The 12,145-nt window shown below is 53.3% G+C and overlaps 1 protein-coding gene across 3 annotated transcripts in view; it reads right to left on the bottom strand.

The window, feature by feature from the left end:
- ZFYVE27 (zinc finger FYVE-type containing 27) overlaps positions 1-12,145 on the bottom strand; it is a 102,104-nt gene that overhangs the window by 74,286 nt on the left and 15,673 nt on the right. For 2 of the 3 annotated variants that reach the window (XM_060126336.1, XM_060126338.1), the window contains 3 exons: positions 7,997-8,043; positions 7,578-7,659; positions 4,988-6,529 (listed from right to left, as the gene is read on the bottom strand). The exons of the other annotated variant lie outside the window; for it this stretch is intronic. In XM_060126336.1, coding sequence (XP_059982319.1) covers positions 6,465-6,529; positions 7,578-7,659; positions 7,997-8,043 — 194 coding nt within the window. In that variant the 3' untranslated portion in view covers positions 4,988-6,464. Of the gene's footprint in view, positions 1-4,987; positions 6,530-7,577; positions 7,660-7,996; positions 8,044-12,145 lie in introns of those variants that run through there. 3 annotated transcript variants of the gene reach the window in all.

The following is a 12,145-nucleotide window of genomic DNA, read 5'->3' as shown; positions in this document are numbered from 1 at the left end:
AATATTTACAGGCCCTTCTAGGGTCAACCAGGACCAGGGATTCTTTTTTCACTGAACACACAGGACTCAGGCTGCTTCTGGCCGGAGCACAATACTGACCTCTGTCAGGTGCTGGCAGCCCATGAGAGGGAGCGGGCGGGGAGGGGCTCCCTTAGCCCATCCTGCGAGGCCCCAGCAAGGCGCTCCTCACCCACCGCCACAAAGGGGTCAGGCCCTGCTCTGCACCTTGGCTCTGTCCCCGGCACCTGCCGTCAGAGCCCCCGGCAGTCTCTTCCCTGGGACCAAAGACCAAGGAGGCCCTGCAAGGCCTGAGCGCTCCCTGCATTCAGTTCGGCCACAGAACACCCCCTCCTGGCCAGCCTGAGACGGGCAGCTGGTGGTGCCCAGCGAGCATCTGCATGGCGTACCGGTGAATGACGGCATCTGACCGCGTGGAGCAGAACCCTCCAGAAACAGCGGGGCTTCCCCACTCAAGAGATCCGGAGGTGCGAGGTCCGTGTCCCAGGCTCATTCTGCCTTCCTGCTCTGCCAGTGGGTGGTGCCTCCTCCTCCCAACTTCTCAGCCACATTCCAGGGAGCAAGGCGGGAAAGGGCTAAGAGCAGAAGCGGCGAGTCAGCTGCCTCTGGTCCTTTTGATCAGGAAAACAGTAATTTCCCAACAAGTCCCACCTGGTAGATTTCCACTTCTCACTCACCAGCCAAAACTAAGCTCACCAGCCAAAACTAAGTCACATGGCCAGTCCAAGTTGCAAGGGAGCAGAGGAAGTGTTTCAGCTGGGTGCAAAATGAGAGTTCTGAGAGAGAACAGAAGGGTTTTGGGGTAGGCCCATGACACTCAGGATCAGGCGAGAAGAGGCCAGTTCTGGTTTCCAGTGCTGTGACTTAATGACCATGTGACATTGGGGACATTTCCCAGCTGGAAAACGGAGTGATTCTGTCTACTTCACAGGGCGGCTGAGTGTTAAGCAGGGAAATGTATGAAAAATACCTGGCAACAATGCCCAGCATTTAGAAGATGCTCATTAAATGGTAATTAGTATTTTTATTAACCAAAGGCCTTGACCTAGCACAGTTCCTGCACAAAATAAGTGCTTATTAAATTCCTAATTGATTTGTTAATCAACTAAGAAATGCTACTGGCAGGAAGGCAAGGAAAAGACAGGAACATCTTATCTAAAGGCCAGAACTGTTACTTCCAGAAGGGGGAGAGAATTCACATTTGTGGTTTTGCATCAGAAAATACATCCCCAGGTAGTATGTAGGGCAATAGAAAAAAGAAGACGTATAATACTATAGTAGCATTCAGTATATAGCAAGCCCATTAATATATAAATATTCAAGCACTTGGGCATTTTAATTTAAGCCTCCTGAGGTAGGTACTATTATTATCCCCATTTTAATGGTGAGGAGACTGAGGTTCAGAAAGGTTAATGAACTCATTGAAGGACACACAGCTGTACTTAGTGGTGTGGTTAGGATTTGACCCCATGCTCTTAACCCCTGTACTACTGCCTGCAGGGGGCAAAGCTGAGGACAGGTGGGCAGGATCAGAGTACAAGCAGCCATGCGTCTGTTACCCTGCCTCACAGGAAGATTTCTGGGGACCCTGCTCAGATCTCACTCCAAGCACCCTGAGAGCAGCAGAAGAGCCATCCTTGAACCATGGCTTTTCTCCCGAATCCCAGGGCAGCCCACCCCTTCGCCCCTCCTCCTCTCTCAGCCCCATCAGCATCCAGCCTCTCGGGTCCCACAAAGGAAGCTCACATCCCACAACTGTTTAGTCGACTGTAATCCTGGCTAAAGTTCACTCCTTGGGAAATCCAACGTGGGGGGTGGTTGCTGCTGGAATGTGTGTGGCTGGGATCCAGTGTCCCAGCCCAGACAGCAGGCTCTGCTGGGGCCAGGGGAATCCAGAACCTCCAGCCCCCAGCTGTGCCAGAGAATGGAATGTGCTACCCTAGGGTGTTGCAACAGACCCAGCCAAGGAGATGGGGCAGCGCTGGGAGCTGGGGGAGCTCCTGCCACAAGGCTGCCTCTGTTCCCCTGGAGGCTGAGCCCACTTCACTAGGGCTGGTGGGCAGGCCCTCCTATTAGCTCAATGGCTCAGAACCTCCTGGAGCTAGTGGGAACAAGGCAGAACAGAAGGGAGGTGACAGCCAGGACTGCTATGGTGACCAGTTTCTCTGAGGCATCCACAAGCACCTGTGGCACGGTTCACATTGCGGCTCCATGGCTTACTAGCTGTGTGACCTGGGGCAGGTTACTTAACCTCCCTAGGCCTCCACTTACTCATTGGTGAAATGGAGTTAATGGTAGAACTTAGCTTTGGGGACAGTCACGAGGTTTAAATGAGACGACACACTCAGCTTACTGCCCAGTACAAGTGCTCAATAAACGTAGGTATTATGATCTTAGAGCCACCAGCTGCAGGACAGATGCTGGAGCCAGGGCCTCGAAGCTTCCATGGAGACAAAGGGATGAAAATGGCACTGCATTTGGCTTCAGCTCTGAGAGCCAGGTGACCAGCGACCTCAAATCCCAAAGACCCCACAAACCACGGCCAGTTCAAGGTCTACCAAGGCTCACTGGAGGCTGCTCCCCACCACTAGCAACCCATGAAAAGATGGCCAGAACCCTCAACCCAAGCCAGGCCGTGGGAGCTGGCCATCCATCCAGGTCTGCCCAGCAGGTTCCAGGGCTGTCGCAGACCTGGCTACCGTCCCCTCACTTGGTCCCTGAGAACAAACTGGGAAGCATCTTTTAAACCAGGCATCCAATTCTACAACGGACAATCTGCTTTCCAGGCCATCCCACCTTTGGTCCTCTCCATGCTGTGGACCCCAGGCAGCGGGAAGGCACAATCCACTGCTAGTAAAACCCTCCATGGCTCCATTTTCCCAGTGGCACCTGCACTTTGAAGATGTCCATCACTGGCCTGCTCTGAGGCCCTCACACGCACCTCAAGGGGACAAGGAGGTGGCTTTCCTTCTATGAGGCCACTGACCCCCAATGATGAAAACCATGTTTCTCACACTCTGAATCCCATGTCCTGAAAGCTACTTGTGCTATAGTCTGTATTTCACCATTAGACATTGTTTTCATTTTCCCAACATAAAATATTGACTCTACTTTTTCAAACTATACTCTGGCCTCATTCTTTCCTGAAAATAATCTATGATTATTCTCTAGTTTAAAAAACAATTGCTGTTCTAAGCCATGCAGGGCAGAGTTGTTTTGATATTCCTAAAGATGGCCAGAATGAGAGAAATGAGTTAGTATTTATTGAGCATTTACTATGTGCCAGGCACCTCGCTTCCCACCTGGAGTGGACTATCTCATTTAATCCTCACGGCAGCCACACAAAATAGAGATCACTATCTACCCACTTTACAGATGAGGAAAGCAGCACAAAAAGGCTTGGGGGCAAGGCCCCTGCAGCAACTCCAGTGTGGCTGCAGCCAATGGTAGAACAGGGCCAAGTGTGGAGCCGGTCCATCGCAGCACCCGCCTCTACTGTCACCGGGATGCTCTCTGGCTAGTGCAGGCTGCTCCTGCTCTAAGGGAAGTCCCTTCTGGTTCCATCCTCCAATGCTGCGGGGAACCCGCATCTTCAAATGGGTATGGTGTGGCTCCCACAGTGAGGGGCTGGACTGGATTATCTCTGAGCATCCCTCCAACTGACCTACTATGACACACGCCCTCCATGAGAAAAACTGCCTTCCTGGGCCTGTGCTACCACTGCTGTCCCCTTTTGCTCGAAAGCCCTACTTTCCACTCCTCCAGCATCTTTACTGTTCCTCTGGACTACCAGGCTACTGAGGTCGCTTTGGTACTTTTTTTTGCCACTTTGGTACTTTTTAAAGTGAACATGCTCTTCTGTAAAAACTGCTAGGACAAGGTTCTGGCTGCTTCCCTGTCTCTTGGGGCCCCCTGCTGGGGCTCCCCCGTACTAGGGGAAGTTCCCAGACCGAGGCCTCAGTGTGCTGCGAGGACCCCTCAGGCACCGCAGTCTGAGTTGCACGTGCATGGGGTCATGAGGATGTGGCTGCAACCTGACCTCGACTCCAAGGCAGAGTCTCTCCACCCCCCCTTACTGCCTCAGGCCGAAGGTCTTGAAGACACTGCTTCTACCCAGCTGTGGTCTGCAAAGTGCCAAGCCTCTTGCAGCCGCTGCTTAACCTCCCTGGGCCTCAATTTCCTCCCCTGTAAAAGGGGAAGAAAAAGTGCCTACCTCTTAGGGCCATCTTGAGGATTAAATGAAATAATGTGTGTAAAGCACGTATCACAGCGCCTGGCACCCAGTAAACACCCCCCAAACCCCAGCTCCCAGGGAACTGCTTCTACTTCCCATCTCACAGCCAATCCTCTTTCCGGCTGGTTCTCAGCCTCCCCCAGGGCTGATCCTTTTCTGCTTTCTCAGAGGGATTAGCTAAAATCTTTCCATTCTAAAGCCCGCATCGCTTAGTATTTACCAAGTTCTGGTCCCCAGCCCAACCCCCAGCCCTCACAATGTGGTCACAAGTCAATCCAACAGGCATCTCGCTGAGCCCCTCCTGCGCATGGCACAGCTTTCCTCCCCCAACCCCAGCTCACACCCCAACTTCAGCCTCTGCAGCCCCTCCGCCCCGTCTTGCAGACACAGCCCAGGCCTGCAAACTCAGCCAGTGCTGGGGGGGACCTGGCTCTCCAGCCTCAGGGAGAGGGGGCATGCAAGGACCAGGACGAAAACATAGGAAGCTTGAGGCCTTTTTATTGACAATTCTCCATATACACAGACATCCTTTTAGTTCCTCTCCAGTGTAAATAAAGCACAAGCACTTAACTCTCATATCTCCACAGGACCCGAGGAAGGGGGACTCTTCACTCTCATATCGCCACAGGACCTGAGGAAGGGGGACCCTTCACTCTCATATCTCCACAGGACCCGAGGAAGGGGGACCCTTCACTCTCATATCTCCACAGGACCCGAGGAAGGGGGACCCTTAACTCTCATATCTCCACAGGACCCGAGGAAGGGGGACCCTTCACTCTCATATCTCCACAGGAGCCCAAGGAAAGGGGTCTACCAAAGCCCACCTGGTTCCCCAGGGACTTGCCCCACTTGGCCTGGAGAAGTCCCCTGGCTCCTAGACTGGTTGGCCTGGAGGGAAAGCTGGCCTAGGATGATCCTTGTCTCCCCAACCTGCCACCTTGTGTCCCTGCTTAGGGTATAGAAACATCTCCGCCTCCCAGGGTTCTGAGTCCCAGGCAGCCCATGAGTTCAGGGAAGCATCCTAGGGTAGGAGAAGCCCCCGTCCTCTTTATCCCATTCCTTGTGCCTCATGTTCCCGGGAACCATGCAATAAATAAATAAATACTTCAAAAAGGCAGGGAAGCTCCTGGGGAAGGAAGGGGTGCCTGAGCCTGCTCATGGCTTCGGGAGAGACACTGTGCCCCTAGAAGCCCAGAGTGAATGTGAAATTGTTGGAGAGGGGATAGGGACCCCAAGTGGCCTTATCCCATAACTGCTGTCCTGCTGGAGAACAGCCCTGGAATCTGAGACCCAGCCCAGCGAGATCCTACACTTCTCAGGCCCCCAAAGGTTGAGGGCTTCAGGACCTCTGCTCTGCTTCCTGGTCTCACACTCCATGGGACAAGGGGCCAGGGAGGGGAATTGTAGCTCTAGGCCAGAGAAGGGGTGCCCAAGGCTCTGAACACAGGAAGCAGGAGTGATCTGAGTGCCCAGCATCTACCGGGCAGAGCTGAAAAGACCAGAATAACATGTGGGCTGAGATTCTGTAAGTCAAGGTCCCTGCAAGGTGGGGCTGAGGCCCTCTGAGCTGCTGGGGTGCCCGTTTTGCTCTGCTTAACACTGAAGGATTCTGCCAGGCCCTCCTAGACACGTCCTCCTCTGGGGGAATTTGGGAACTTCAACCCTGTTTCTAGAAGTACTTTTGGTCTTGATAGCCCTCACCACACCCTCTGGTGGGGAAATGATGAGGTCCTGATGCCTGAAGGGACATGCGAACAGAATTGGGACACGTGCAAGCCCTTCTGCAGGCTCTCAAAGGGCAAGGGCTTGGCCCAATACCCAGCAGGGGAAGAATCTCTTTTCCCAATCTCTGACCTCCAGTCTTCTAGAATTCCCAGGCCTGCAGGGACACCCTGATCCCAGGTGAGACCAGGCCTGGCTCACTGCTGCCCTCTAACTTACATTCCCTGCCCAACCCTGAGTCCACTAACAGCCCAGAGCAGAGCAGGGCAAACACTCCAGTCCTTGTTTGAGAGCAACCACTACTGGCCATCCGTAGGAGTGGAGAACAGCTCCAGAACCCGGCTGGAGTCAGCGAGGGCAGGAAGGGGAAGCCTACCTAGCATTCAGGCCACATTTGCCCAGCACATGCCACATGGGGCTAAGGGTGGGGAGAGCGGGGTCTACTGCTGGCCCCAGGGACAGGCGCCCACTTGGACCCTGGGCCCTCTTCTCACTTGCTCAAAGTCTGGTTACACGAGGCACACACAAACACAGTCTCTCTCTGGGCTTCAGGGGCTGAAAAGGAGGAAGAACTTGGTGAGACGCTTCCTCGTGCCCTCTGGCTCATGGCCCCAAACACTAGAACCTCCTCCCCACTCCCCGAAGCCCCACACAGACCACCCATCGCCCAGCCTACAAGCTCGCTGTCCCAGCTCACCAGCCTGCCCTCAGAGAATTCTCTTTCCATGGGAACTGGGGGCTTTGGGGGTGACCATACCAACAGCAGGCCTCACTCAGATGTTCTATGCATTAGAAATTATTTTAGCACCAAAAGAATACCTTTAAAAATGTTTTTTAAATAAAATACCAGAAGAAAATTTTCCAGAATGTTTTAACAGTGGTTATTATCTCTGGGTGGTAAGATTACAAGATTATTTTTCTCTTCCTTCTTCTTCTGTAATTCCCAAATCTTCTAGAATAAGCGTATGTTACTAGCATGACCAGAAGAATGAAAAAAGGACACTCCATTTAACATTGTAACGTAGTGCAAAGCAGTATGTAATACATGCTCCCATTTTTTTTTAGAACATGTATATGTATTTATCCCGTGTGTGACGGCATTAATGACCGGGAAGGGTCCATGCCTAACAGTTCTCTCTGGGAGAGATTAGGAATGTTTTCCTTTCTTTGGCTTTTTGTTTTGTTTACAATGAGTAGGCATAGCTTTTATAGAAGGAAAAGAAATTATTATTATTTTTTTTAGTTAAAAGCATTACCAAGGCCATGAGAAAGAATGAAATTCAGGAGGTGGTCTGCCTGGGGAAGGCGGGCGTGGCGCTGGGAGCCTTGGTGGTGCTGCTCGTGCTCTATTTTCTAACTTTAGTGAGCGGTGGGAGGTAGTCCTTACTGCGCTTCACGATTCAGTTACGTTTTATATATATATACTCCTGTCTGCGCATCAAATGTTTTCGTTTTTCCTTTGTTAAAGGGAGATGGAGGAGATCCCGAGTTCCCTGGACCTCTCACTGACCCCTGGCTCCCTGCCCACACACAGCAGCCCCCAGAGGAGGTGGGAGGCAGGCGCGCCCTCCCGCTGCCCGGACCCCCAGCCTGCACCACTCACCTGTGGCCCCCATGGAGGACCTGGGTACCTTGAAGGAGCAGCACCGAGAGCAGAAGCTGTTTCCACAGTTACTGCAGTTCCGCTGCAGACAAGAGCCAGGGTCAGTCTTGGATCGCCTGCCCCCGGGGACCTGGAGCTCCTTTCCACCAGCTGGCCCCACCCAGAGAACCTGGGACAACTATGGGAGTGGGGAGGTGCCCGAGCGGGGCAGGACTGAGACCAGATGGGGCATCCCACGAGAAGGCTGGTGAAGGCATGGGCACAGGGCCAGGGCTCCGGAGACCCACTCATTTGAGCAAACCTCAGACCAGACCTCAGGCCCAATGTGGCCCAAGCAGTCAGACTTCATCTGTGACCTCGAGCTACTCCCCTACATCTCGTCCCAAGTCCCCAGCAAACACACCCTCGAGAAGACTTACCCTCTTCTTCAGCACTGAGAAGGTGGCCGAGCAGCCCGTACAGCTCCCTGAGAAACAGAGGCAGCAGCTCAGCTTTGACCCAGCCCAGGCCTTGCAACTCTCGCCTTCTCCTGACTCTTCTAAATGGGGACACTCAGGGCGCCAGCCCAGCCCAGACTCCTTGGCTGGGAGCAGAGTGCAAAGTCCAGATCCAGAGCCAGAAGGAGGGATTCAAACTAAGAAGGAAAAACCGAAGGCCACCGAGAATCGATGTCCCAGACTATACACTGCTGCTGCCCCTGCTCCCACCTGGGGCTTAGAGATCCCCCACCTGTAGGGCCAGCCCAAATCGAAGAGCATCTAGCAGAATCTACCCCCTGGAAATCACACCACGTTGGCAGGGACTTGACAACAGGCATCCCTCAGAGAAGGTGGCTCCAATGATCTCTAAGGAAACCTGCCTGACACAACCCTTTCCAAAGTGTCTCCTTACAAGTACTCTGCCCACAGCTAAAGAGAGAAATGCCTCCTAAAACACCAGACTCCTGCTTTCTGTCATCTGAAGATTCCAGGAGAGAAGGTCAGAACCAGGCACCTTCCAAAAAGATGCACAGGGCAAGAGATGCAGGCACTAAGAGTGGTGGACGGATGGGGCGATATACAGCTGGGAAAGAGATCCTGCCTAAACCACCAGACACAATGAATCAACAAGGTTTCAGACACGGTTTCAAGCAGAGAAGCCAGTAGCAGCTTAGAAAACTGCTGGGAGGAGGCAAGGGGGGTGTAAGAAGAGATGAAAGATGGGGAAGAGGGGACCAATCTTTTTTTTTTTTTTTTTTCTTTTCTGGCCACGCCACACAGCATGCAGGATCCTAGTTCCCCGAACAGGGATCAAACGCGTGTCCTCTGCAGTGGAAGAGCGGAACCCTAACCACTGAACCACCAAGGAATTCCCCCGAGCATTCTTTTCAAGGTGACATCAAGGCAAAGGGGCTTAATAGAAGCTGTGCTCACCACCCACCCCTGCTTCCAGGAAAATTAAAGAAGGAAAAGGTGGGCTGCAACAAGGACACAGTCTGATGAAGGGGGCACATGCAGGTGAGTGAAAAAAATCATAAGGATGGAGGAGGAGAGGAAAATCCACACTGGGCCCTTATGACTTCAATGAGCTCCAGAAGCAGAAGCAAAAACTTATGAGAACAAGGAAAGGTGCAAGGGCTGCCGCCAAGAATACTGACTATAGTTCAACACAGAAATCTCCATGCAGATGGGGGGCAGTGAGCCAGGGGAGAAAAGGCAGGGGTCCACACTAGGCAGGAGGGTGGCTCACAAAAGGGGACCAGAGAGGCCAACCAAGGGCTGTGGGACCAGAAGAGAGCCGGCTAGGGTCCTAGAAAAACCTGAGAGGGGACAAGATTACTGAAGGAGGTTTCTAGACTTGGGGCCCAAAGGCCTCCAGTGATCTAACCAGAGGAATTATCAGCTTCAGGGCGCACTGCTGGGCCTCTTGGACCATCTGTCTGGCCAGGTACACAGCACCAGGCCTCACCTTCACACAAAGGCCCAAAGCGATGTGGTCCCTTTCTCTATCCAGCCAGAATCCCCTGCAGCTCTTGCTAAAGGACACTCCCGTTATTCAAGGAGAGGGGACCCTAGCTAGAGCAGGAGAAACCTGAACACAATGGGCTTAAGGCAGATGCTGTTGCTGTTGCTGTCAGCCAGCCCGTGACCCTGGCAGAGGAAAAGAGAGAAGAGCATAGCGCCCTGCTGGCTGGTAATGCCAACCCAGGAAACAGGCTGCTCCAAGACTCTGTCCGCCACACTACAAATTAGGCCAAGGCAGCCCACCTCCGGCCCTCCTTAGCAAGGGGCATGGGACAGGGAAAAGGAGCTGCTCAAAGACTGACACTCTGGCCCCTCTCAACTGGATGGAGTACCAGGGCCAACCGCCCCAAGACAGCCACGTGGTCTAGTGAAACAGCCCTGTACCACGCACAGACCTGGAGCCAGGGAGGGCTCTGTGTGCCGACGCCAGCTCAGGTAGGCATGTGGAGGAGGAGGGCACCCCGATCCCTTCCGACACCGACCAACTCTTCCTGCTCATTTTCAGCCAAGGTCCTGACTCACCATGTGAGGATGCCACGGGGGCAGAGAGAGCAGGAAGGAGCCTAAGACCACACAGACCTGCCAAGACAATGGTCACGGAGCCTCCAGGATAGAGGGGACCCTTCCCACTAGGACTCTCCCACTCGGAGTTCACGGAGAAGCTCGTGAGCAGCCTGCCCTCATTCCTCCCGTGCATCCCCTTCATCCACTCGCAGCCAGAATGGAACGGCCCCCAAAGCAGCTCACTCACCCCGGCCTGTGGGAGGCAGATCCAAGACAGAGCTGCTACACTTGCCCTCACGGCCCAGAGCTTAAGAATATCTCAAGGGAGGGACAGCAAGCAGTCTTGAAGAATGGAGGGCTAAGGGGGGCTTAGGAAAAGAAGCACTTTCTGCCTTTGCCATCCTCGTGGGAACCTGACAAGCCTTCACCTATCCTGGTTGGGATTATCTGAACCAAAAGCCAAATACAGAAACAGGATAGGCATAAAACCAGGGCACTTCAGACACAGGGCAAAGGGAGGATGATGAGTTAGAAAGAACATGGGGACTTCCTTGGTGGCGCAGTGGCTAAGAATCCGCCTGCCAATGCACGGGACACGGGTTCGAGCCCTGGTCCGGGAAGATCCCACATGCCGCGGAGCAACTAAGCCCGTGCGCCACAACTACTAAAGCCCATGCGCCTAGAGCCCATGCTCCGCAACGAGAGAAGCCACCACAATGAGAAGCACGCGCACCCCAACGAAGAGTAGCCCCTGCTCGCCGCAACTAGAGAAAGCCTGTGTGCAGCAACAAAGACCCAACGCAGCCAAAAATAAATAAATTAAATAAATTTAAAAAAGAAAGAACATGGGAGTCAAATCAGATGACCTGGATTTGAGTCACAGCTCGACCATGTACTGGCTGAAGACTCTGGGCAAATCACTCTTTTCAACCTCAGGTTACTCACCCACCAAATGGGAACATCTAAGGGGCTTTACTTAAAATTCATAGATATAAAAGTATAATTTGCCAGAACAAGAGTATTAAGTCTTGTGTAATGTCACTTGGGACTTCCAGAACCTGGCTGCTTCTAAGGACTAAATGAGACAGTGTACGTGAAAGCGCACTGAACACAGAGCACTCGGCAGCAGTCAGCGATCATCACAAATAAAAGGAAGGGATCTTGAATGACTGGGGACGTTCACAGAGCAGAAAGAAACAGCATGTCCAGGAGGTCTAACGCTCAGGAAACAACTGCCCTGGCTGCTGCAGGGGCAGGAAGGTAGGCCCTGAGCGCCCGGGGTCAAATGCCTCAAGATAAACCCCAGGGGCTTCTCCCAGGGCGCAGCACCCGGAACTCACTCCCACCAGAACCGACAGCGCAGCCAGACCGTCCTCCTCCTGTCAGCTGACAGCAGGCAGAAGCAAGGTTCTGCGTCAGGACCAGGGTGACTCCCAAGTCACCGGCTCCCCAGGCTTCAGCTATAACTTCATCACAATGGCTCGGCTCGACTCCCACTCTCCTGATCAGAGCCAGGTCTCCGAGCTGTGCTAACAGTCAAGTCCGCCCTTCTCCAAAGCTACCTTCCTGGGTGCACCTCCATGCCCAGTAAAATAAGGACTAGCCAATCTACCAACTTGGCTGGGGAGAAGAAACATCAGGGCTCCATCATCCCCGGGGGAAGGCACTGTTTCCTTCAACTTGCTTCCAATCAGACTGGAAAGATCCAGACAGGCTCCTAGGCACCTGCGGGATGGACCAGGGCCTTTCATGTTAACAGCGCCCCTTACAAAGCACTTACTGTGAACGTGCCAGCACTTTATGAGCATTATCTCGTTTGAGACCTACAACGACCCTGTGAGGTAAGAACTTATATTTTCCACCTTTTACAAAGGGGAAACTGAGGCAAGGGGAAGTTAAATAATTTGCTCAAGGACATCCAGCAGCGCTGGAGTTTGCACCAGGCGCTCAGACTCCACACTCAGTTCCCAGCCATTATGCTCCACTGCCCACCGCAGCTCTGCCTGCCTCAGGACCACACCTCTCTGCAGTCCTGGAGTGGCGCTTCCGGAACTGAATTCC

This window comes from Lagenorhynchus albirostris, chromosome 16 (genome assembly GCF_949774975.1).
Source record: "Lagenorhynchus albirostris chromosome 16, mLagAlb1.1, whole genome shotgun sequence".
Taxonomy (NCBI): Eukaryota; Metazoa; Chordata; class Mammalia; order Artiodactyla; family Delphinidae; genus Lagenorhynchus; species Lagenorhynchus albirostris.
The sequence above is the reverse complement of the archived record's forward strand: the minus strand, read 5'-3'. Positions and strand labels throughout refer to the sequence as shown.